At 46.8% G+C, this 26,977-nt stretch overlaps 1 protein-coding gene and 1 long non-coding RNA gene across 3 annotated transcripts in view; one reads left to right on the top strand and one right to left on the bottom strand.

Annotated features, from left to right (window-relative positions):
• Positions 1–13,514, top strand: part of LOC135809059 (cilium assembly protein DZIP1L-like) — a 35,978-nt gene extending 22,464 nt beyond the window's left edge. For both annotated transcript variants that reach the window (XM_065322319.1, XM_065322318.1), the window contains 8 exons: positions 194–274; positions 2,770–2,959; positions 4,425–4,949; positions 5,434–5,686; positions 7,060–7,182; positions 10,224–10,303; positions 11,812–11,912; positions 12,670–13,514. In XM_065322319.1, coding sequence (XP_065178391.1) covers positions 194–274; positions 2,770–2,959; positions 4,425–4,949; positions 5,434–5,686; positions 7,060–7,182; positions 10,224–10,303; positions 11,812–11,912; positions 12,670–12,776 — 1,460 coding nt within the window. In that variant the 3' untranslated portion in view covers positions 12,777–13,514. The remainder of the gene's footprint in view (positions 1–193; positions 275–2,769; positions 2,960–4,424; positions 4,950–5,433; positions 5,687–7,059; positions 7,183–10,223; positions 10,304–11,811; positions 11,913–12,669) is intronic.
• On the bottom strand, positions 13,468–17,035 carry LOC135809060 (uncharacterized). Its single transcript, XR_010552164.1, has 2 exons — positions 16,593–17,035; positions 13,468–14,413 (listed from the first exon to the last, which is right to left on the bottom strand). It is a non-coding gene; the product is annotated as an uncharacterized LOC135809060 (long non-coding RNA).
• Positions 17,036–26,977: the final 9,942 nt, after the last annotated feature.

Genomic DNA, 26,977 nt, shown 5'->3' with positions numbered 1-26,977 from the left:
CCATGTTTTAAATGCATTCCCCTATTTGCTGGTTTTGGTATCCTTCCTCCATTGGTTATTCAGTGACATGGACAAGACAGGGTATGCCATGTTGACTTTACCATTCTTTGTCAAGCAAACTGAAGTCTGTACAGTTTACACACTAGGATGTATGCCGCACTATTGATCACATGTGCATACTGTACTTTATCAGGTGAGGGTATTCACACACAAAAGAAGATGCCTGCACTGAAGGTGAAAGCAGTCGCAGCCCTCACAGCTCCAAGAGCAAATGGTGAGTCGATCCATGATTCTCAGGCTGTGTGTTTTTGTTATTAATGTTTTACCTTTTAAAAATCGTTACTCATACAGCATGACTAACCCTCGCCATTAGACGCTGCATCTGCCACCGTGGTATCACTGGCCTGGCACAAGCAAAACTTCCTAAGCTGCTGGTTGTGTTTCTCAACACAACTGTATAGCCAGTTGTAACGCGGGACGTGCAAACTTAACTTTTTTTATACAGCAAGACACAAATCCCATCTTTCCAGTACTATCACGGACCAGTGTTGTAGAACTACTAGCTAAGCCCGGCTAAGCCCGGCTATACAAGCCCAGCTAAGCCCGGCTATACAAGCCCGGCTAAGCCCGGCTGCTATACAAGCCCAGCTAAGCCCGGCTATACAAGCAAACTTCTCCAACAATGGAAGTGTACACGATAGTCTATGTCATCATGTATGGAGTCAAACCAAGCGTTAAAAATTACCGGTATGCTACATCCAGTAGTTGTACCTAGGCTAGGCTAGGCTAGACTAGGGTAGACTAGGCTAGGGTAGACTAGACTAGGGTAGACTAGGGTAGACTTTCTGGTACTGTGCCTGTGCATGCACCGGGAAGAAATGAAATATCTTCGAAGAAGTGGTCAAGAGTAGATTGCATCGGACGTGCAAACGGCTGTGCGATTTAGTCATTACACATTTGAAATATCTTCATGCCAAGCACTCGGTTGGCACTCCATACTATGCATGTGCACGATGATGTGATGAGCAAAAGCCTCTAGCGGCGGTACACTATACCTAGAGCCAAATTGACATTTTCTCCGAGGTCACAAGCCACAGAACTGAACTACATGTATGTTTTTTTGTGCTGATCACGTTGCCTTCGAGTTTGCCAAACCCCCAAACCAGTGACTTCTCCAAAGCAGAACTGTTAGTAGAGGTTCTGCCCAGGTTTTGAGATATTCTACTTCGAAATACTTCTTTTGATGTACGAGGTGCTATTTCTCCATTACCACCAGGACAGATAATTGATAAGCTTTGTGTGTGTGCACCCATTAGTTGTTGTTAGTAAATGGTGTCCGCAGCCGAATGCAGGCAAACAATGAGCTGCTTTACCTGCAAGAGATGGGGCAGGTTTGTAGTCAAGTTGCAAGGGATGTAGTGGTGGACAAAACCATAATCTTCTTTTCTTTCAAAGAATGATATTTCTCCTTTTCGTACTGCAGTAAGATCTGGCTTAAGTAACCACCCCACAGTGCGAGCAAGAGCGGCCTTTCAAGTTTTCAGACCAAAGTTCCATATATTCGCACAGCATACCGGATCATGCACATACGTTCATGCACATACGTTCATGCACATACGTTCATGTTCTCATAATTATAGACTGGTGTTGGGCATAGAACTCTTTCTTCATGCAAACAAAGCACGCATGAGCCTCACACCGCACTTAAGTGCATGCAGCGCACCAAGCACTGTCACTTCCGTTGACTGCATGCACTCGCTTCTGACCGCACTCGCTTCTGGCATTACTTCAGCCCTGTTGCAGTAAGCCTACCAGCCAGGACAGCACTTGTGGTCGCTGTAAGCAGGTCAGATCTCGCACTTGATACACTAAAAGTCCACCGCTGGCCACGCAACTGAAGTGATCACTGTTTCCGGTGCAGTTTCTATGCAGAACTGCCGGTGCATGGAAATCAGGTGGTTGCCAGTAGCAGAGGTCGCTTAACCCAGGTATTACTGTATTATCTCCAGCTTTGGCTAGTTGATGGGTAGTTGATGGGTAGTTGATGGGTAGTTGATGGCTAGTTGATGGGTAGTGAAATAGTGATTTGTATGATGCTGTGTCTGTTAGAAAAGTTGCTTTAGAAAACCATATTTTCTTAAAGGAGTATTCCCATTAATACAGCACCTCAAAACTCACCTATCTGGCATGCTGCTTCTAGTCCAAGCAGGGCCATGGTCGTGAACATTTGCTTCAGAGCAAAACACTCCGCAGTCTTACCGCTACAAAGCTTTTAAATCAAAATACCAAGACAAAAAGTAAAAATTGAATCTGTTCCATTTTTTTGTGGACTGTTCTGATAAGGCATGCATCACTCCTCGCTATCTGTGTGCACTTCCTTACCTTTGCCTTTGGATATATCCATGACACTTTCCACTGACCATCTGCGTAAGGAAACAGCATGGTCTATGATAGCATTCTGAGCCTCTATAGGAATACGGACCTTAACATCCCATCTGTGTGGGGACAATTAATTATTTATACAACATTAATTATTTATGCAACATTAATTATTTATACAACATTAATTATTTATACAACATTAATTATTTATACAACACGGTAACTGAGCGCCTTGTACATGTATGATGTTAGGTTACTTTGCTTGCAGTTTACTTTGCTTGCAGTTTACTTTGCTTGCAGTTTACTTTGCTTGCAGTTTACTTTGCTGCTCTGCAATCGTGTTTCTTCCCCTGTATTTTCCACTATTGTTCTGACATGTGGCTTTAGACTCGGATAAGTCACGGCCACCCATGACACCATTGAAAACTCAGTCGTCTACACCTGGAGGCTCTAGCAAGAAGCAAGATACATCTACAATTGGGAAATCATCCAAGGCCACAACACCTAATGTATCGGCAGGTAGACCAATATCTTCAAGCACTCCACTGGAACCGAGCAACAAAAGACTTGGCCAACAGTACGTATACATGTATGACATGTCTATGTCACCAGACCTTGCTTGTGCGACTGCCTATACGTGTATGGTAGTGCTAAGCGGTGTGAGCTGGTGGTTAGTGCACTAACAGACAGGTATTGTATTCAAGCATCCCCTTGTGTCTTGGCAGGGATTCAAGCATCCCCCAGTGTCGAGACACTTGGCAGTGGTCACGTATGCCCCAGTATCGGGGACAGTTGGCAGGGGTTCAAGCATTGGCATGATCCCGAGTGTTGCCACAGTTGCAAGTTGTATGGCCGGCACATATCCCAGCACACCATCTGGACAAGATACAGTCTGACAAAATAACATTGACTTCTTTTTCGGATCACTTTATTCTGCCTCAACAACCCTAAATGCTCTCAACAACCCTAAATGCTCTCAACAACCCTAAATGCTCTCAACAACCCTAAATGCTCTCAACAACCCTAAATGCTCTCAACAACCCTAAATGCTCTCAACAACCCTAAATGCTCTCAACAGCCCTAAATGCTCTCAACAGCCCTAAATGCTCTCAACAACCCTAAATGCTCTCAACAACCCTAAATGCTCTCAACAACCCTAAATGCTCTCAACAACCCTAAATGCTCTCAACAACCCTAAATGCTCTCAACAACCCTAAATGCTCTCAACAACCCTAAATGCTCTCGACAACCCTAAATGCTCTCGACAACCCTAAATGCTCTCAACAACCCTAAATGCTCTCAACAACCCTAAATGCTCTCAACAACCCTAAATGCTCTCGACAACCCTAAATGGTTTTTGGGCTAGTATATCACAGTATATCATGTACTTTGTTCTTCCTTCCATCTGCACTCCCATACCTGCACTCCCATACCTGCACTCCCATACCTGCACTCCCATACATGCACTTGGATACGTGCACTTGGATACCTGCACTCCCATACCTGCACTTGGATACCTGCACTTGGATACCTGCACTTGGATACCTGCACTTGGATACCTGCACTTGGATACCTGCACTTGGATACCTGCACTTGGATACCTGGACTTGGATACCTGGAAGGGTAAACGTGCAGGTCTGGACTTGGATACCTGGAAGGGTAAACGTGCAGGTCTGGACTTGGATACCTGGAAGGGTAAACGTGCAGGTCTGGACTTGGATACCTGGAAGGGTAAACGTGCAGGTCTGGACTTGAATACCTGGAAGGGTAAACGTGCAGGCCAAGACGTCAACAGTGTCCTCGCCATCATGAGCTCATTGAAATGAAGGATCCATTTCACCTCCCACCCTGATTGTCAGAAACATTATGACCCATCCTTGACTTTACCTCGCCTTTGCTGAGTTGAAAGAATGCCACTCACCTCTCTCCTGGATACTTGAGCTGCGAAAAATGTACATTTGCGTACAGAGTGTGTCCATGCTTGTTTGTCGGGATTCTGGTGGAGAATTACTAATAAGGGTGTGTATTATTTTGTTGTTCAGGCGTCCCGTTGTACATGCTGGAGATCCGTATCAGCCTAGTGATTCTTCATCGCCACTGTCGGATGATGAAGATGACGAAGAAGAGCAAGGAGGTAGGAAAGCTGACAGAACAGGAGCCGCTGCACGTCGTGTTAATACCAAGCCAATTCAGTCAAGTCAGTCAGCTGTACAGCGCCCAGCTGTACCAGCAGAAAGTCCAGTGTATGCCGTTGCCAAGCCTCCATCAAAACCAGGGTCCAGCAGTAAGCCGGGTAAACCAGGCTATGCTAACAAACCCCCTGCAATTGAACGTGCCAGTCCTGCTGCCCCTACTACTACTGATAGGTCGCAGCCTCAATCAGGCATTGCTGCGCCTGATCCACGCTTACCTAGATCCGCGCAGGCAGCAACTCCGACAATTCCTGCCAACGCTGCCGGTGGTGATGTTGACAAGAAGCAGAGGGGTGTCAGTTCATTGGCACAAGCAAGAAAGCAAGCGTCTCCAGAAGATGATGAGGATGACAGTTCTTGGGAGGAAAGCATCAGGTAAATTGTTGATCAGTGCAGCATAATAGCCAATAGCCACGGGAGTATAAGACCACCACACACCTGTTTTTGTGAAGAACTTGAATTACATCATTGTGCTCTGTTGTCAGTGTTGATGAGGAGTAGAAAAGTAACTATGCATACCCAGCTAGCCCAGCTAAAACATAGGATGACTGTTCTGTACCTTGTAACACTGTCTTTTCTATAGCTTGTGCTCACTAATTCACTGTTCAACACGGCTTACTTTTAATAGCACTACACCTGAGAGGAAAAGGCAGGTTTTAGAGTTTGTCTTTTCCTGCCAAATTCATTCATCAGGTGACTTAGTAGCACTATAGATACTAGATAGTATGACGAGGTAAGTCTAGTTGCATACATGTACATCTGGTCTATTCCTGTAGAATGCGATTGAGACTGGTGTAGAATGCGTTTGAGACTGGTGTAGAAATGCCATGCTCTATTGTCTACTGTTTTTAATCTACAGTGAACTTAATGAGGCAGTCGGCCAACCAGCAGCTTCAGCTTTACAACCACCAGCAACAGCAGCCTCAGTGGTGCATACAGGTGGACATGTTGGGAAAGACATGGATGACTCCTTGAGCGACTTGAGTGGCAGTGATGAATTGGCCGAATCTTCGCCACAGCATATACCAGCTCGCCTACACACAGAGACATTAGCGGTGGGTGAAGTGGATAGTGATGATGCCCCTATTCAAGGCACTGGGAGAGTGCGTGAGGTAAGTGCTGTGTGCTGTCTTATCATGCCAGATCATGTGAAGGGAGAACGGCGTTTGCACCCTGAGCAAGTTAAACAAGTATGATTGTGTAGTGAAGAAGGGGCTGTGGGTGATCCAGGTAGTCTAGTTGGGGGGAGGGGGGGGGGGGGTACTGTTCCCAAAACAAAGGGGTGCAGGGTTTGTATCTTACCTGTGGATCCCTCTTTGTCAACATTGGTTCCTTATTAGTGTTTAAACCCACATGCCATTCTGAGATCCAGGGCGTGCTCATCATGGCTGCACCAAGTCTACCAGTAGAAGTAGACGAACTCGGTGCAAAGTGGCTACTGTGTTTTGACGCTGTTTGTGCCATTCAACTGTGTATCATCGTGGCTGCTTGCACTCATAGCCAGCAATCGCATGTCATCTCGTACATTGAAAATCAACATAATTTTGCGAATCGACCTTTTTTTCAGGATCACTTTTCAACGAGGACGAAGCAAAGTCGGCCGAACGAAGCCTAGAGGAAGAAAATCACCCTCTCCACTTCACCATCACAATACTGACATAGATACGAGATGAAACAACTAAAAAATTCACAAGAAAACTGTACGACCATCATCGCGCTGACTTTGGTCTGACTTTGGTCTGAGAATTTCTATCACGATCAAAAATGTACGAGGAGCACTCAAAAATCAGCCACAGACGTACCTTTATCGCTCTCTACTCCTTTTTCAAGGCACAAAAGTCGACTCTCCACTTTCAAACCAGGAACCAGACATACCAGTGGTCCTTTTCAGCTGCTCCACGAGCGCAGGAAATGTTCACCAAGGGGCGCAGAGCAGCATCCATTCCAGAAAAATAGCTAAAATACGAGTGAGACTGCATGCCTGAGTACATGAGTACATGTATGAGTACATGCAGAAAATAGTCAATTTCAGCGTTTCTGCTCCAAACAGCAACTAGCTTCGACTAGAAACAAAGATTACACCAAAGGATCAAACAACAACCATTTTCTGCAGTTTTTTGCAGATGGCTTCCTTGTGCTTAGCCCAGCACGCCAAAAATCACACCTCGGAGGAGTACAAAAATTACAACTCTCAGATGTCCTTGATTGCTGGCCATGTTATGCTTTATGGGTAAGCTGTCATGAAAGAATAGTCCGTATTGGTAGCACACGGCAAGTGTTTCAGATAAACAGTGTATAATAAGGCCAGATAAAGCTTTGCTTCAACATGTGCTTTGACCAGTGAACAAGTGATTTTACCCGTGAAGAGGTGCCACATCACTAGGACCAACTGTAAATCAATCCTGGTGTAATGTGCGTGCTTTGCTTTGTCACATGACTACATACTACAAACCACATACTACATACTACATGTCCTGTTCTGTAGCTGGCAGCATCACTGAGCTCGTCAATGAATATGACACCGACAAGACCTCCAGCTGGTGGTCTAGACCTGAGAAAGGCACCAGTAGGGACAAGAACTGCACAGGCTGCTAGGCTACCTACAAGTGTAAGTAATACAGCAGCACTCTCTTGTTCTGACACGAATCCAGCAGCACTCTCTTGTTCTGACATGAATCCAGCAGCACTCTCTTGTTCTGACATGAATCCAGCAGCACTCTCTTGTTCTGACATGAATCCAGCAGCACTCTCTTGTTCTGACATGCATCCAGCAGCACTCTCTTGTTCTGACATGGATCTTATGGTCTTGGACCTGCTTCCAACTCTCGTGTGATGTGCACGGTGCACATGCAAGTACTACTGCTGGCTGTTTTTTTGGGGGGGAAGTGGGGGTCTGCTGAATGTGGTATTTTCAGATAATGAAATCCAGAATTACATCACGTACATGCACTACTTGATATCATACACCCTACTCCACATATGATTAGACTAATGAAGGGAACAACCCAATGGAGGCTAGCCATACACTGTCTCACGTGTATTTGATACTTGTTTTGCCACTGGGACCAGATCATGACAGCGCGGACCTGTGAGATTTTACCGGCAATGGGGCTTGAAAGTGATGACGTCATAGACCGTCATAAGTCCGAATCTAACCGAGTTTTGGATCCACTCTGCCCATTTTTTTTACTAACAACACAGCCCTACCAAGAGACATATGGAGACAAACACAAAACAAGACCCAGGGGATGCAGGGACGACGTGCCGATGTACAGGGAGCAACTCGACCTACCGGAGGTCTTGGCGTTAGCGTTGCAACCTGGCATCGAAGGGGGGGGGGGGGGCTTGCAGGGTGAAGTAGCAAAAAAATGATAATTTGGTACGAAAAAGAGGTGCTAATATTGCACCAAATAATATAAATACATGTAATAACTAAACCGGAAGGGAAAAAGAAAAAGAAATGGCGAAGTATAGCATGTGGATCTCTCATGTCGCACCGGCATATGTGTGATTTTGAGTAGGTTCTTGACCGGGAGGGCCCAATCCAGTCATTACCGGTACTTGGTCCGGCTCATCGCAATTGTCGCTTATCTATCGCCACTAAGAACAGGAGTTTTGTTGGCGCTCTGTGAAATTTTCAATAGGCATAGTGAGGAAGCATGATACATGAATACTCTCCGCCACAAGAAAAAAAATTCAGCCATGGAATCAAGTGAAGCGAGTCATAGAAGGGAAGCAAGGTAAGCAAAATGCACGAAATAAATCAGCGAAGGAGCGCGTTCTTGCACTCACACTCTTACAGGTCCAGAGTTTATTCAACTCTCCATCACTCGAGCTGCCGCCATTACATGAGCTGACACTAAATTGATGGTGTCTAGCTGCTGGCGTAGATTGGTAGAGCATCTCTTGCTTTGTCAGCCTGTCGTATGGCAGCAATGGGAAAGGAACAGTTGTGTCTGTCACTTCGGTGCTCAGGGAACCGTGGGCAGTGTGGCCTGTGTGTCACCACATGCACAGTGTGTTTCAACAGAGCCTTCGAATGAGGCATACAGGCCTCTCCAGACAGCTGTCATGCTCTTGTAATGCTGCTGCCAGGTCCACGAAGGAACAAAAGGAACAACCAAAACGTCCCTGCCATGCTCGCATCCATCGAAAACACCTTTCTTCTTCAGCATGACGCTCATACTACTCTGCCGTGCACGCGTGCCTGTCACGGTCTTCGGATCGCTGCGCTTGGCTTTCGGCAACACAGACAGTGAATGGCCAGATTTCCACTTCCCAAAAAGTCGAACACATCGCGATTCAAAGCGCTAGTCGCGACCATTTTTCTTTGGTGCTTCATTTGATCTTGCCATCACAACCTCCCAAGCAAAAGTAAGTTAGATATCGTGATTGGACTGGGTTTTACGTGTCAAAAAGTGCGTGGGAGATAAGCGACAATTGCGATGAGCCGGACCAAGTAGATGTGTCAATATGCTGTGAAGGAAAACCACCCAAATGTGCATGAATCCATACAAAAACTGGACCCAAGTGGATCCGAAAGTCAGCGTTGTCGTGACTACAGGCTGGCTGTGACGTAGCACTTTCAAGCTTTATGACATAAAGCTTGAAAGTAGTACTAGTAGTACACAGTTCTAGTAGTACATTGGTACATGGTATTATAACCCAATACATTATACTAGTTCAATACTAGTATTAGATAAACCTTGATATTTCACACATGTTGTTAGTTTGACAGCATGAAACAAGGTGGAGGACACTGTGTTCGGAAACAGTGACCTTACTACAACCATCCACGGTTGGTAGAGCCCCGGTCCGTTGGAGAAGTCTAAAACCTCCCCTAGCATAATGAGGGTCAGAACCGGGTTCAACGCCCATATGGTTCAGATGGTCCCAACGGACCGAGGCTCTACCAACCGTGGATGGCTGTAGTAAGGTCACTGTTTCCGAACACGGTGTCCTCCGCCTTGTTTCATGCTGTCAAACTAACAACATAGTAGTGCATTGTCAACTGGGAGGGAACTTGTGGCCAGGCACAAGGGGTACATGGATGCGGCTAATGGGGTTTTCGGCACTTGTGCCAATGGTTGTGAGACTTATCCCCTCACCCCCAGTGTTAGGCGGTATCCCCTCGCCCCCAGTGTTAGGCGCTGCATCTGCCACTGGGTTTACCGGGTGTTAACAGCTGTCGTTGAGTTCCCTTCGGGAGCGGACACGATAATTTACTCAATTGACCAACTTTGAACTACTTGCCTCTCATAAGGTTATTGTACACTACTGGACCGGGACTAACCTCTGTGAAGCAAAATCGAAAGCAACAAACACTTTAGTTAGTGAGTTTCGAAGTCTGAAGAGAATGTTTAACGGTCTCTGCTGGGATGATGGCTGCAGAACAACGCAGTGGTAGATCATCGCTGGCCTATGGCCAAGGTTCCTGATTTGAGCCTGGTGGTGACACTCAAGCTTTTCTTCAGACTTTTTTCCTTTTTCAACACCCTCGACTGATGAATAACTATGCCTTTACTTTGAAGCACGTTCTGCCCACCTAGTCTTTTACTTAGTACACGAACACATGCTGAAGAATAGCCTCACTTGCTTCACTTGCCTCACTTGTATTCATTTTTAATGTACTTCTCTCCATGTGTGCAGGAACTTGGTATTGAAGACGAGGATACTTTCAGCTTGTCATCTTTGGAAGATGGTGGTAATCAGGCCAAGATTCCAGCAAGGTACACACATACACACACACACACACACACACACACACACACACACTTGTACTTGCTCACTGCCAAAACTGTCATGTGGGTCTCCCCGGGGGAGGGGAGAGAGATTCGAAAGGAATCTTGGAGAGAGGACTCAATCGGCTATTGAACCGCCCAACAGCCGGCACCCCCGGAAATCCCCAAACTCTGGGTGGACTTGGAATATGACCACAACGCACCGCAGTAAGTTGGTGAGGACAAGGTGCAAAAAAAGGATTGACGGCATCAGAATATCCGTGCTACCCCTGCCCCCCCCCCCCCCCCCAGTCAAGGTATACGTTTTCTAGTGTGGGTGGCCAGGTCAGAGTGAATCTGATAGAAGCTTCGCTAGCACCATTGATTACACACACACACACCACACACACCATTGGACGCCCATCGCCGGAGGTGATGATAGCGATGCTACAGCAGAAGCCATAGCAACTTGTGCTGGGATTTCACCATTCAGCAGCTTGCAAGGCTGAAGAATTGACCGCCACTATTCAGCCTGGTCTACACCACACAGCTATGAAGTGGCTTTTTCTGGCCAGTCGGAATCCCTACTTTTTGGTCTTTTGTTCTTTTTTCCCCCACACACACCTCACACCACACATGCACTGGCTGTTGGTAACCACCCAGGAGAATGAAAGAAAAGTCAGGAGGAGTCTGAGAAAGAGAAGAAAGACATGTTTGACCATTATCGTCGGGAATCAAACCCGCAACCTCTCAACTGGAAATTGCTGCACATACTACTGCACCATATGGGACACACACACACACACACGCGCACACACACACACACACACACACACACACACGGGGTATAGACAACAGCTATGAATGTTTGTGGGCATTGCTGGAGTGAGCACTGTAATGGGTGAAACTGATACGGCCATACCTGCAGTACCAGTGGTGCCGGTCTTGGTCTGCCTATGGTCCTGGACTGGTCTGCCGATGGTCCTGGACTGGTCTGCCGATGGTCCTGGACGGGTCTGCCTTTGATTCTGGAGTGGCCTATGGTTTTGGATTTATCTGCCCATGGTTCTGGACTAGTTCATACCAAAGTACTGGTATCTCAATTGACATGCATGCGTTAGTTACTTTGACAGATGCATGCGTTAATTACTTTGACAAATGCATGCGTTAGTTACTTTGACAGATGCATGCGTTACTTACTTTGACAGATGCATGCGTTACTTACTTTGACAAATGCATGCGTTAGTTACTTTGACAGATGCATGCGTTACTTACTTTGACAGATGCATGCGTTAGTTACTTTGACAAATGCATGCGTTAGTTACTTTGACAGATGCATGCGTTAGTTACTTTGACAGATGCATGCGTTACTTACTTTGACAGATGCATGCGTTACTTACTTTGACAGATGCATGCGTTACTTACTTTGACAGATGCATGCGTTACTTACTTTGACAGATGCATGCGTTACTTACTTTGACAGATGGCTGCAATTGTATCTTTTATGGTTCTTACAGGTCAAGTTCACCAACAGCTGTGCTGAGTGCCGGCAAAGCAGTACATGGCAGCAGTACAGCTAACAATAGGAAGGGATCTGTCTCTTCTTGGAAAGACGCCGGTACGATTAATAGTAGTCTTCAATACAAAGTACATAGCAATAGTATGAGTCTATCTCCCCCCCTCTCTCTCTCTCTCTCTCTCTCTCTCTCTCTCTCTCTCTCTCTCTCTCTCTCTCTCTCTCTCTCTCTCTCTCTCTCTCTCTCTCTCTCTCTATCTCTCTATCTGCCCCTCTCTCTCTCTCTCTCTCTCTCTATCTCTATCTCTCTCTCTCTCTCCCTACAACCTTCTCCCTCTTTCCCTCCCTCCATCATACGAGTAAAATAATGCGAATATTCTCCACTTCCCTCTCTCTCTCTCTGTCTGCTTCTGTCTCTCTCTCTCCATCTCTCTGTCTGTTTCTCTCTGTCTCTCAATGTCTGTCTGTCGGTCTGTCTGCATGTTTGTCTGACTGGCTGGCTGGCTGGCTGGCTAGCTGGCTTTCTCTCTCTCCACTTGGGTTGCCGGGAACTTCCAGAACCCAGGTATCTTGTCTAGCCTCTCCAGTGTGAACAGATGACTGCGGGACTGGGGATGTTAGCCGCCATATCCTGTGTGTTTACACTGATTGGGGGTGTTAGCCATATAGGCTGTGTGTTTACACTGATTTTATGTTACGGTTAGGATACGAATATATGTAGTTTCAAAAGGAGCACGGTTTTTATGATCTGTACTGAGTTACAGATGATGTTTTGAGATGAAGCAAACGGAGCAGTAGCTGTTGGTCTGCCACGCAATGCAATAGTTTGTTTCTGTGTGTTCTATTTGTCCTGATACAGGAGTAGCGAGTGGGCAAGGCAGTTTGGGTGCTGGCTCGTCCATCGCTGTATCGTCCTTCAACATCGAAGACATGTCTGATTTGTCAGACGATGATAACTGGCCCTAGTGACCCAGTTCTGTTGAAAATGCAGGCCTGACATCCTGGCTGCTTATTTACATTGCCTAGACACTGTAGTGCCAGTGCCAGCTACATTTGACCAAGCGTTACAATCTACAATCCGCAGGTTGCAGAATACCCGGTGCCAGCAGAAAATAAAGCTGCCATCGTCGACTGACTGCCTGACCCAGATGACCTTACCTATCACAACTCACTGAAAAAAGAGTAATTATCATCAGAAGTTGAGTTTTGTGAGGGAAGGAACTTTCAATAGGCAAGGACAGCACAAGCCATTCTCCGGTACTTCTGAGCTCTGACCTCGAGTATGGAGTTTGTCACTATGCCTTTAGTTCTTGAAAGATATTATCAGCACTGTCCGGCCTTCACTACACTCTTGTTGATCTTTCAGTGCACTTCTGGGAAATTGAACATTTGTTAAATGGTTCGTGTAAGTAAAAAGTAAAAAGCAATCTACTCAATCTCAATCAGTTTGCGGCCGGCAAGTCCTGACTGAACGCAAACTAATCACGATCTCGATTGTACCTGAGACATTGCGTCACCCTGTCACCCTTACACACTTCGGATAGGCCTGATGATGGCAGCAGCATCTTCCAGGAGGCATCATTGCATGTTGTTTCAAGTATGACTTTTCTGTTTGAATTTCTTGAGCATTAATTACACTTCCATGTTTTTCGTATAATCATTTACGCATATATAAGGCCTAAACAAAACAAAATCAACACGCAACACGCAATTTGGTGGAACGGGCCAAAAAACCGCGAGAATGAAGAAATAGCATGGGGATGTGAGGAACAAAACAACACAAACAACAGTCTCCAACAAGCAACATGTGACAAAAATAAAAGATACAAGTAAGATAACACATAAAAGCAGCACACACGCTGGAGTGAGTAGTGTTGTAGTACATAATCATTAAAAGAGTGATAGGCAAGGTTGCAAGATTGACAATAAAGCGTGCTCTCTACACATCCAAATCTCTGTCTTGTTCACAATCAGAAACATCATGTCATTGTGGGGGTCTGACTGCTAGCATGACCACGACACGCAGCAGTCTGAGATGTCCATGGCAATAGCAGATGTTGCTTCGCCAGCAGGATGCCGCTCGCCATCTCCCGTGGTCATCGTTGCTCCCGTCATTGCTGTACTTGTCGTTTGCGTTAGAAAACTACTTGCTGTAACGCATTCCATTTGGTGCAGATACAGATCATGCACAAAATCTGAGCAGTACGGACAGCTGATCATGTCGGTACCCTTTGGATACACAGCTCCAGCACTAGTACTGGTGGGCATGTTACTACTAGTGGTGTCTATACGGGCGCATGACAATGACGAGCGGGACGGCGACGACTCAGGAGAATTTGACCAAACTGTGGTAGGAGCTGGAGTAAATGACCATTTGCTATCAAATTCAATATCGGATGGAACGCCAAACTCTACAGCAAAACTGCCAATGCCAATGGTGCTGCTGCGTGTGTTACTCATGTCCGCATCTAATTCAGCACTTAACATACTGGACAAGTGGGGTACCTGCTGCTGCTGCAGTGCGCCATGTGTAGCAGCAGTTGAATCTTGGTGAAAGTTATGCAGACTCATTTCCGTTGCTTGATATAACTGCTCTTCTTCAACTGTGCAGTAACAACACCATTCAACTCACCATTCAACTCATGAGTCCAGAGGACTCCACATTCTGAAATGTTCATCCATGTAATGCTTTCCATTTCGTAGTTCGCACAACAATCTGTATATAGCATGGCGATGAACTAGCGGATTCCCTTATGAGCGTTAAGCATACATACAGCGCGAGTTGGCTGATTTCCTTATGGGAACTAAGGGCGCGTTCGAATTGTCACTCTTTGACTTTGCGAGGAGTTTCGTTTTTCTGAAGAGGTGGCCTTATTGACCTCTTCAGAAAAAGGAAACTCCTCGAAACTCCACAACCTCATCCGATGGGAGAGGTGGATTAGTTTCGAAGAGTTTGGAATATCGAGATGGTCGATCTGATCTGACATCATTATTACCATGACAATTCCACTGAAAAACTTTAATGATAGAAACCGTTCTATTGGACACTTCAAGTAATCTCTTTAAAAAAAATGTTCGAACAGTTGATGAAGACAGTTTGAACGCCCCCTTAGTACAGGTCTGCCCACGTTACTAGACAAACCCGAAGGTTTCAAACATTTTTCTCTTAGAATGGGTTTTATCTATTAGAGATCCTCAGCAAAAGTACGATAACGCTAACCTTTACGGTACTCGCTCCCAGCCGTCACAAAAGACGTTATCGGGTAACGGAAATACGTTACAGAGCTCAAAATAACGGGCCGACGTTTGATATGGTAATTCTGCAAAAAATGCAAAAACTCGCATTGTTTTGTAACTGGCGGGAGATACATGTAAGCAACACGTGCAGATCGAGACCAGAGTCGCTTGTGACCCTTCGCTTTTTTTGGTGAGTTCTGCCTTTCAGTTGACAATGTCTGCGTCCTCTGCTTCGTGCCTTTCACCCTCTATAAGGCTCTATCCCATATGGGAAACAAAGGACCGGTTCCGCGGCACTCCTGAGGTAGATATTCATCGGCCTCTCCCAGACGTGCTGGAGCTGGAGAACCCTTACAGTTGTCGCTGCTGCGTGTAGGAAACGTTTTCCAAGGACCTGGGCACAGCGAAAGCTCATTTTCGCCGTGCCTTTGCCACTCCCGAATGAAAGACCTCGCCAAGGTATTCATTCAGAACAACATCAAACTAATCCCTGGTTCAAATTTTTGAATTTCCCGCACTTGTTTCCACGAAAATTCATATCGCCATGGCTGTCGCGACTACTTTGTCTGAACTCTAACGTGCATTGTGCTAAGGGAAAAGTCATCTTGAACGATCCGAGATACGGTAAGGATTGCGTTTACATTAGCGTTTTTGTAGCTAAGGATATCTACTATCAGGACTCACACGTTCATATCATATCCGCCTATGAAAATTAATGAGGCCAAAACAAATAATAATGACCTTGTTTCCGGGCGGCGACCAGGCCACATTTTCCCAAATTCTGAAACGTTTTGGTCCCAAATGTATACAAACGGTGGCAATGCCATGTGTGCAAGTGCACTGAACGAGTCATAACTCAGTCAAATCTCAACCGAATTCCACAATCGAAACACCTACAAGGTAGCAGAGATTCTCAGCTGTCGGCTCGAAAACCTCCGGGGTCGATACGAGCTAGAATAACGGAGCTGGAAGGACTCGAACTGTTTGCTTGATTTCTCAGGATGTACGAAAACAGGAATACACCACATTCTGTACAAGAACAGCGAGTCAGTCGACTTTGACATTGATCCTTGCCATGATAAAATTATGTACCGTGTGTAGGACTGGTGCTCTTGTCCATCAATTCCGCGACGATTGAGGAACCAAAAAAAGTTTCATTCCGGCCGACCGAGTCTCCTTTCTGAGGGGTTGCCGACCGGAAACAAGCCTAATATTTGTTTTGGCCTGATGTATCCTCATTGCTAAGACAATGTTTTCCCCCCAGACCCCTGTACAGGTACAAGACAACCCGTTATAAGACGGGCGCCGAAGAACGGAGCGCCAAAGAACGACCAGGCTAGAATTTCACCAAGCACAGCCGATGGTAACGCGGATATGCAAACTTTACTTTTCTTACAGCATACCAATACAGTGTATAAGCGGTGACTCAACTGTGCGTAGACTGTAGTGCACGAGAACGTCCTATAGGCTACGACTCTCGAGGCTGACTCCCCAGTTCTTCGGCGACCAGACTCAATACCGCTTACGAATTTTCCTAGAACTTACCGCTTCTCAGTTCTTCTCTCCATCTTTTTTTCCCTGGATTCTCGGCCATCAGCGTCTCAGGGCTCCCACGGGATCGGGAGCGCTTTCTGCTTCCAATTCTCTCCATCTTTTTTTCCCAGCTCGTCCAATAATAAATAAAATACTTGATAAAAAATGGAGAAGGACAAAATGTTACGAGTTATGACAAACTTTCCACCAAAGTAACCAGATCTTATACAGTCGGCGAGTGCGACAAAAAGGCACAAACCTGACAAGGAGTACTGAGACATTCGCCACATGACACGTAAATGTAGCTCCAACACTTCTCCAAGGCGCAAACCAACAACCTTCCAACTTGAAAGGCTCACAGTCAGGTTCAAAGAGGTCCAAGAGGGGAAGGAAAGCTCAAAGAAGAAGAGTGCGAGCTACGCTACACGGAAACAAAGAAAGCCGAAAGGTACCGATGCTGGATGATGACGAAACTACTACTAGTACTTCGAAGTAAGACACCTACACAATGTGTGGGTGTCTTACTTCGAAGTACTAGTACTTACTAGTACAATGTGGTACAGTGTTGCTCAGTGAAATCCAGTCACGTCACTCAAGAAAGCGCCGGGCGTTACGCAGTCCTAGACCTGCGAACACTGGGCTGCGAAATGGTGCAAGGCTCAAACTTGAGTGACGCGACTGGATTTCATTGAGCAGGACTACATGTAGTAGACTCTACTACCCGGTAGTTTCGTCATCATGCCCACGCCATGTACATACCCCCCCCCCCCTGTGTGCTCCCCAACGCATTCACGCTGCACAACTTTTCACTACTTTCACTTTAGCTCATACACCGATTCCTGCGCTCGAGCCACTGCCTGGGACTGGGCGACCGACCGGCTGTAGGGCTTCGAGGTGGTGGTTTTCTGGACGTTGCTGTGAGAGAGTGAGTCTGTGCACAAATATTATGTATGATTACGCGTCTGCGTGAATGTGCACGTGTGTGTCTGTGTGTACGTGTGTGTGTGTGTGTGTGTGTGTGTGTGTGTATGTGTGGTGTGTGTGTGGTGTGTGTATGTGTGTGCGTGTGTGTGTGTGGTGTGTGTATGTGTGTGTGTGCGTGTGCGTGCGTGTGTGCGTGCGAGCATGTGTGTGTGTGTTTGAGTTTTCTCTTGAGAGAGGAGGAAGCAGTTTTTGGGGCTCCGAACTCTTCTTTCTTCGTAGTGAGTTTAGGGCCACGGGCTGGCTCCTGGCTTCTGCCAGGGCCAGCCCTGGTGAGTAGAAAACACTTAGTGACGCGGTGTTAGACAAGGCAGTCTTCATCTTGCTGCCGCGGAGGAGGAAAAATTCAGCGTTGACGACATAGCCACTTCGGATGTGACCACTCGCGCTGACCCTCTTTCGCCTGGGTGTAGAGGTCTTGCAAACCCTCGCCCAGAGTCTTTTCACTCGCGTGCACCAGCGGCTCGAAAGGTTGTTCTGTCTCTGGGAACGTGGAACGTCAGGACTCTTGTCGACACTGACGGAAATTTGAATACGGCGTCCAAAGCAAAAAGTGTCGTCAGCTCAAAAAGTATGGAATGGACATCGTTGATGCGCCGTCACGTCAGTCGTCGGGTCCTGGTGCCGCTTCCCGGAGACAGCGCTAATCCAAGAGCTGCCCCGTATGGGGCCACTTAGCCAGTCATGGCAGTGGAGAAGAAGGAAGGAAGGAAGGAAGGTGTGTGTGCGCGCGCGCGCATGTGTGTGTGTGGGCGCGCGCATGTGTGTGTGTGTGCGCGCGCGCGCATGTGTGTGTGTGGGGGTGGGTGCACATGGTTGGTATGTGGTGTTTATGTGAGCGTATGATAATAATCTCTTCAATAATATCAATATCTTTATTTCAAGATTACCCAACGCCGGCGAACGCCCTATCAGGTTGATCTCCTATTTGAACATGCGCATATGTGTGTGTATGATGTGCCCTAGCTCACTTATAATATTATTAATATTATTATTATGTTATACACGTAGATCATGTCCATGATGCCTTTCCTCTGCGCAGGTCCACCGCACTATTGTTTTTAAGATTAACATCATTATTACTTCTGCATATGCATTACATACTATGATCATGCTGGCTTCATCCCTTATCTCCTAACTTAAGCGTCCCCCTACTCTGTTTGCGCCACCCACACAATGTGTGGGTGTCTTACTTCGAAGTACTTCGAAGTACTACTACTACTACTACTACTACTACTGAAATGTGTTTTTATTGAAAGCACAAAGCAATGAAGATGTGAATGCAAGGAGGGCAATGAATTCAAAAGGCGAACAGCAAAATTGTAACAAAATAGAAAGATAACAAATATTAATGGCAACAGCAATGTTTATACATGAAAAAGGGGAAAGAAAAGGAAAGAAAACATCCAAACCAGAACTGCTTGAACACCGCCAGAAATGAAACCGAGATTCATACAGAAGAAAAAACTTCAGGACACCGGAAAACAAACTACTACTACTACTACTACTACTACTACTACTACTACTACTACTACTACTACTACTACTAGCACTAGTTTCGTCATAACGCGACAACTCGACGACTTGTCAGTTTTGTGCCATTTTTTCGCACTCGCTGAGTATGCCTACAATATTAATTTTTATAGTTCACATTCGACGGGGCGCGACGGGACCCGACGTATGGATCGACGGGAAGTGACGGGACAGTCTGACGTCGACGGCGTCCAATGTGAACACCAGGAACGGGAACGCAACCGTAGATCTACTGCCGTACGGATCGGGAAGCGACGGGAAGAGTTGGATCGATCCAACTTTTCATACCGTAGACGGGCGTAGACGGGGACGCAAGCGTACAAAACAGCTGCAATTATTTGCTGTCCCCGGGGAAAACTGCGATTCCGCGGCCGCGTTTTTTGCGATTTTTAAAAGACCGCGTTTTCCGCGATTTTCCCGCGTTTTTTGAACTTTTTTGTTGCACTACACGTACACACAGTGCACTGTTCGGTCAGCAACGTCTCATCGTGGCGGCTTTTTACGAGTGCTTACACCAGAGCTAGAGACTTGTAACTGATTGATTGCACTACATACTCACTGAGAATTGCCGCACATCAATATTATTCACCGCATATTTACCGCAAATTCACCGCAAATTATGCCATATTATGCCGCATTTTTCCCCGCGTTTTTTGCGATTTTTTTCCGCAATTTTCCCCGGGGACAGAATTTGAGTGTGAACAGGAGACGGCGTCGTGCGCCGACTACTCCCGATTCGTACTTGGAAATTTTTAGCATTCCGAACACTGCGCTTTCCATGATAACTCGCAGAATCGCTATTGACACGACTTGAGTTGAATTTTAGCAAGATAAGGCCTGACACAGAATTATTATAGTATTTACTCACTACTATTAGGGATAGTTCAGGAGCGTGACAGACGAACTGTTTTATCATTTCCTGGAGCTATTATTTGAATGGCACACCTTTCGAAGCTACTTTTTTGGGGTCTTCATGAAAAACTGGTATTTTTATTTATTTTTTATTTATTGCAACATCTCAAGACTCGGCGGAAACACCGGCCAATATTACGAGAGTGGGTGATTGCCAACCACGGCGATTAATAGAAATAAGGGTATATTGTGAACTTGGTTCTGCTTCATTCAAGGAGAAATAATGTTGGTTGGTTGGTTGGTTTTTATTTCACTTCGCACATCCAAACGGGATGACGACCCAATAAAATGACGGCGAAGGCTTAGCCTAGAAGTGGCTATGGAAGAACATAGTAAAAGCTATGGAAGCACATAGTAAGAAAATAGGATACTAATAACTGCGAGTAAACGGGGGGAGAGAGAGAATACGATGTATCTGTGATACTACGTGAGGATTACTGAACTGCACGGGGAGGGAGAGCAGAGCGATCAGCAGCAACTCGAACTACTCCCTACAGGCGTATGATACACATGCACACAGGTAGCTGGGTAATTGCGCGGACCTCACCAGGGAGAGCGTTCCACAGCAGAGCACCAGCAAGTTGGCAGCAACAGAAAATCTCCGCTGACCGCGGCGGCTACGGTTTGCCTGGCTTAGTAGGCCATTTGACTGCTGATGGCGGGTAGGGGTGCCTTGTGCCGGGGTCAGGAGCTGGGCGAGCACAGGGCTGGTGCGGGCGTGGCCGACGTGGATGCACCGCCAGATGGTGATCAATATTTTCTGCCTGTAGAGCTCGCTGACACGGTACAGGGAGTGAGCAGTGAGCAGCGGCTGCATGGCTGTCCGGGGCGGGTTGCCATCGATACAGCGGATGGCTCTGTTTTGCGCGGTTTGCAGTCGTTTCAGTTGACGCTCTCGCGTTGCGGCTGAAAAGCAGCAGGAGCCCTAAAGCAGGTCGGGCATTATGACCGCCTTCACATACACCTGACGAGAGCGTCTTGATAGGCTTCCGCGTGCCCGCCACAAGGCGCCAATTTTCTTGGCAACCTTGGTGACCACATAGTTTACATGGGTGTCCCAATCTAGGCGATTGTCAAGGTGAACGCCGAGGTAGCGCGCAGAAGACGCTGAAGGGAGGAGACAGTCGCCGCTTTTGACTGTTACTTCCTGTACATGCTGCAGGGGAGAGATAGTCAGAACCTGGCTCTTGGCGGCGTTCAAGATCAGGCCTCGGGACTTCAGCCAACCGGCCAGAGCAGTTGCCGCTGTGGTGAGGGTTCTGGACGCTTCCGCCGCTGAGGTCTAGGAGTCGTACAGGGCTATGTCATCTGCAAATTGTACACTTGGCACAGGCGAGGAAACCAAAGGGACATCTCGTGTATATACTGAAGAGGACAGGGCCGAGAACAGAGCCTTGGGGCACTCCGCAGGTGCAAGCCAGAGCAGGGCTGGTTGAAGGCGAGATGAGGATCTGCTGCTTGCGGCCGGACAAGTAGTCGACGAACCAACTGAGGGCTTTTCCAGAAATTCCAACCGCAAGGAGGTCTTGAATTAACTTGTCGTGGTGCACTTTATCAAAAGCCTTCGACATGTCTAATAGGCACAGCCCTGTGGTCTTGCCACTGTCTCTCGCCTTCTGCAGATTATCGGTCAGCACACAGAGGGCGTCTTCCGTGGAACATTTCTTGCGGAAGGCAAATTGTGTTTCGGGTAATGCCTTGGTCAAGTCCAAATGACGAACTAACTGGTGTTGCACTACCCTCTCCAGCAACTTGGACACTATTGGGAGAAGGGATACAGGTCTATAGTTGGTGGGGACTGATGGGTCCCCGGCCTTGTACAGTGGCACGACAGACGCCAATTTAAATGCGGATGGAATGGTTCCAGTCCTCAGCGAGGTGCAGAACAGCACAGCAAGAGAATATGCAAGCAAGTCAGCACACTGCTGTAGCAGAGAGCCCGGTATGTCGTCACTACCTGTGGCTTTCCGCGCATCCAACTTCTCAAGGAGACGTCGGACGTCAGCAGGAGTCACAGGATCAAGTTCGGTCAAGGAGACGGGTCCAGCGGGACCGTGCGGGGTACAGAGTTGTTCAGGACGGTTGGGATCCGTGACAATGGAGTGGAACGTGTCGGCCACCTCGCTGATGCTACAACTAGGATCTTGGCGGCGACGTGAACGCCCAGTGACTGCATTTAGAATGGCCCAAGACTTCCTAGGGTTGGCCACATTTTCTTCGCACTGACGGGAGAAGTACTCGTTTCGCTTGCGCCGATACGCGTTCCGAGCAGTGCTACGTGCTTGTTTGAACTCTGCATACAGTGTGCCGTTTGTCCTATCCTTCCGCCAACGGCTGTGCAGCCGCCGTTTACGCTGTTCGAGCTGGTGCAGCTCTCTGTCAGACCAGGGAGGTATCGCCCTCCGGGAAGGCTTAGAGTTGTGCAGCGGGGCATGCTTGTCCAAAACGTACAGGAACTTAGTGTGCCACTCTTTCCACATGCAATTTACATCATTGTGATCCGAAAAATCATGTAGAGAAGCCTCAAGGATATCTTGCCGAAAAGAGTTAATGTCAACGCCACGTATATTCCTGGTCAGCCGCGACGTCGTGGATGACGCGGGTGGAATGTCAACGGCAAGCTGAATAAAGGCTTCCACAGCGCTGTGGTCACTAATATCAGTGGGCACAACCGTTGCTAGGGACACTAACGCCGGGTTGGTCAATATGAGATCGATCATCGTGCCTTCAGGGCACTGTGGAGTTTCACGGGTCGGCTGCATGACGATGTTCTGGAGGCCAAACGCAGCACAGAGATAATTAAAGAGAAGTCCCGAAAAATAAGAAATTAAGTCCCAAAGTGACCCCGTCACGGACCGTGCCTTATGGCTGACGCCGTTCGCTGTTGAACGACGCAACGACTGCAGAATGTCGTGTCGTAGATCTACGAATGGTACAATATTTTACAGCTCACCCCAACCTTCCTGAGTCCCGTAGACATCTACCGTCAGCGTTCCGTCGAATGTGAACTGTACATACATGTATACCGGTAGGCTTCACAGGCCGGTTCTAGCCAAAGGGGGGCGCAGCGCGCATATACATGTACATGATTGTATATAATTATTATAGCGTCCCCCTACTCTGTTTGCGCCCCCCCCCCCCATCCTACTCATTTGTCGATTTTTGTGGTTTTTCATGCCATTCACATGATTCAACGAAAATGCAGTCGATAGTCACTACTACTACTAGCACTACAACTGTAGAGCCGAGGGTTCATAAAGGCACATTTGTCTGGGGTGAAGTCGGGGGTTCGCCCTATTTTGCATGGCAAGACAATAAATATTTTGGAAAATGGAAAAACTGGGTTACGGGTAGGGTCCAGCGGATAATGCTCCGAAAATGTTCGTATAATGCTAACCATAATGCTCCAAAAACTGCCTTATAATGCTGATTATAATGCTTCAGCAAGGGATATAATGCTCTTGGTTTGGGACAAAAATGGAAGAAAGTCTGCACATTGTCAAACTTCCAGGAAATTATGCATATCGTCGATCTGCATCTGAAGTTGCCACCTTATCTCTCACGAGCTCCACTACTTCTTAGCACTATGACATGATCGCTTCTCCATTGATTGCTCTCCACTCCAACTTTGATGCAGGGTTGTGGCAAAATAGTCGGTGTATCAAATCCCTCCCCTAATTATCTATGTAGTGAGAGATGAAACCATTATTGCAGGTAGTCATTCATTGTTGGGATGAAGTTAATCTTGGCAAATAGTATTCCTGCCTGCAGACAAGCTGTCACTGCGTCCACTCTGTGAATAATGTCTTCATCTGAAACACCAGACGTGAGGCCAGCTCCTGAGATCCGATCTCAGATGGAGAGCCCTCCCATTTGCAAATCCTGAAAACACGTGGTCTGTTCGAGTTTCTTGAGCATTAATTACACTTCCATGTTTTCGTATAAATCATTTACCGATATAAAGACAGATGGCCTGAAAAGCCTAAAGAAAAAACAAAATCACCACGCAATTTGGTGGAACGGGCCAAAAAACCCGCGAGAATGAATAAACAGCATGGGGATGTGAGGAACAAAACAACAAACGACAGTCTCCAACAAGCATGTGACAAATATAAAAATAGGATAACACATTAAGCAGCACAGAGGATAGCAGCAGCACCACCAGCAGCTGTGTGTGCACGCTGGAGTGACCAGTGTCGTAGTATATAATAGTCGTTAAAAGAGTGATAGGCAAGGTTGCAAGATTGATAATAAAGAGTGCTCTACACATCCAAATCTCTCTGTCTTGTTCACAGTCAGAAACATCGTGTACGGTAATTGTGGGGGCCTGACTGCTAGCATGGCCACGACACCCAGCAGTACCTGTAGTAGTGCAAGTGGTGGATGTGACCCGAGCGGCATAGTCACAGCATTATGGTGTTTATTCATCTGAGATGTCCATGGCAATAGCAGATGTTGCTTCGCCAGCAGGATGCTGCTCGTCATCTCCCGTGGTCATCGTTGCTCCCGTCATTGCTGCCGTGGCTGCTGCTGCTGCTGTACTTGTCGGTTGCGTTAGAAAACTACGTGCTGTAGCGCATTCCATTTGGTGCAGATACAGATCATGCACAAAATCTGAGCAGTACGGACAGCTGATCATGTCGGTACCCTTTGGATACACAGCTCCAGCATCAGCAGCACTAGTACTGGTGGGCATGTTACTACTAGTGGTGTCTATACGACCAGTAGACATAGGTTGTGTTCGGGCGCATGACAATGACGAGCGGGACGGCGACGACTCAGGAGAATTTGACCAAACTGTGGTAGGAGCTGGAGTGAATGACCATTTGCTATCAAATTCAATATCGGATGGAACGCCAAACTCTACAGCAAAATTGCCAATGCCGCTGCTGCGTGTGTTACTCATGTCCGCATCTAATTCAGCACTTAACATACTGGACAAGTAGGGTAGCTGCTGCTGCAGTGCGGCGGCATGTGTAGCAGCAGTTGAATCTTGGTGAAAGTTATGCAGACTCATTTCCGTTGCTTGATTTAACTGCTCTTCTTCAACTGTACAGTAACAACACCATTCAACTCACCATTCAACTCACGAGTCCAGAGGACTCCACCTTCTGAAATGTTCATCCATGAAATGTTTTCCATTTCGTAGCTCGCACAACAATCTGTATACAGCATGGCGATGAACTAGCGGATTCCCTTATGGGCGTTAAGCATACAGCGTGAGTTGGCTGATTTCCTTATGGGAACTAAGGGCGCGTTCGAATTGTCACTCTTTGACTTTGCGAGGAGTTTCGTTTTTCTGAAGAGGTGGCCTTATTGACCTCTTCAGAAAAACGAAACTCCACAACCGCATCTGATGGGAGAGGTGGATTAGTTTCGAAGAGTTTGGAATATCGAGATGGTCGATCTGATCTGACATCATTATTACCATGACAATTCCACTGAAAAACTTTAATGATAGAAACCGTTCTATTGGACACTTCAAGTAATCTCTTTAAAAAAAATGTTCGAACAGTTGATGAAGACAGTTTGAACGCCCCCTTAGTACAGCAGGTCTGCCCACGTTACTAGACAACCCCCCCCCCCCCCGGAGGTTTCAAACATTTTTCTCTTAGAACGGGTTTGACCTATTAGAGATGCTCAGCAAAAGTACGATAACGCTAACCTTTACGGTACTCGCTCCCAGCCGTCACAAAAGACGTTATCGGGTAACGGAAATACGTTACAGAGCTCAAAATAACGGGCCGACGTTCGATATGGTAATTCTGCAAAAAATGCAAAAACTCGCATTGTTTTGTAACTGGCGGGAGATACATGTAAACAACACGTGCAGATCGAGACCAGAGTCGCTTGTGACCCTTCGCTTTTTTTGGTGAGTTCTGCCTTTCAGTTGACAATGTCCGCGTCCTCTGCTTCGTGCCTGTCACCCTCTATAAGACTCTATCCCATATGGGAAACAAAGGACTGGTTCCGAGGCACTCCTGAGGTAGAAATTCATCGGCCTCTCCCAGACGTGCTGGAGCTGGAGAACCCTTACAGTTGTCGCTGCTGCGTGTAGGAAACGTTTTCCAAGGACCTGGGCACAGCGAAAGCTCATTTTCGCCGTGCCTTTTCCATTCCCGAATGAAAGACCTCGCCAAGGTGTTCATTCAGAACAGCAAACTAATCCCTGGTTCAAATTTTTGAATTTCCCGCACTTGTTTCCACGAAAATTCATGTCGCCATGGCTGTCGCGACTACTTTGTCTGAACTGTAACGTACATTGTGCTAAGGGAAAAGTCATCTTGAACGATCCGAGATACGGTAAGGATTGCGTTTACATTAGCGTTTTGTAGCTAAGGATATCTACTATCAGGACTCACACGTTCATATCATATCCGCCTAAGAAAATTAATTAAGGAGGCCAAAACAAATAATGACCTTGTTTCCGGGCGGCGACCAGGCCACTTTTTCCCAAATTCTGAAACGTTTTGGTCCCAAATGTATACAAACGGTGGCAATGCCATGTGTGCAAGTGCACTGAACGAGTCATAACTCAGTCAAATCTCAACCGAATTCCACAATCGAAACACCTACAAGGTAGCAGAGATTCTCAGCTGTCGGCTCGAAAACCTCCGGGGTCGATACGAGCTAGAATAACGGAGCTGGAAGGACTCGAACTGTTTGCTTGATTTCTCAGGATGTACGAAAACAGGAATACACCACATTCTGTACAAGAACAGTGAGTCAGTCAACTTTGACATTGATCCTTGCCATGATATAATTATGTACCGTGTGTAGGACTGGTGCTCTTGTCCATCAATTCCGCGACGATTGAGGAACCAAAAAAAGTTTCATTCCGGCCGACCGAGTCTCCTTTCTGAGGGGTTGCCGACCGGAAACAAGCCTAATATTTGTTTTGGCCTGATGTATCCTCATTGCTAAGACAATGTTTTCCCCCCAGACCCCTGTACAGGTACAAGACAACCCGT

This window comes from Sycon ciliatum, chromosome 2 (genome assembly GCF_964019385.1).
Source record: "Sycon ciliatum chromosome 2, ocSycCili1.1, whole genome shotgun sequence".
Taxonomy (NCBI): Eukaryota; Metazoa; Porifera; class Calcarea; order Leucosolenida; family Sycettidae; genus Sycon; species Sycon ciliatum.
Note: the sequence above shows the minus strand (reverse complement) of the source record. Positions and strands in the feature narration are given on the sequence as shown.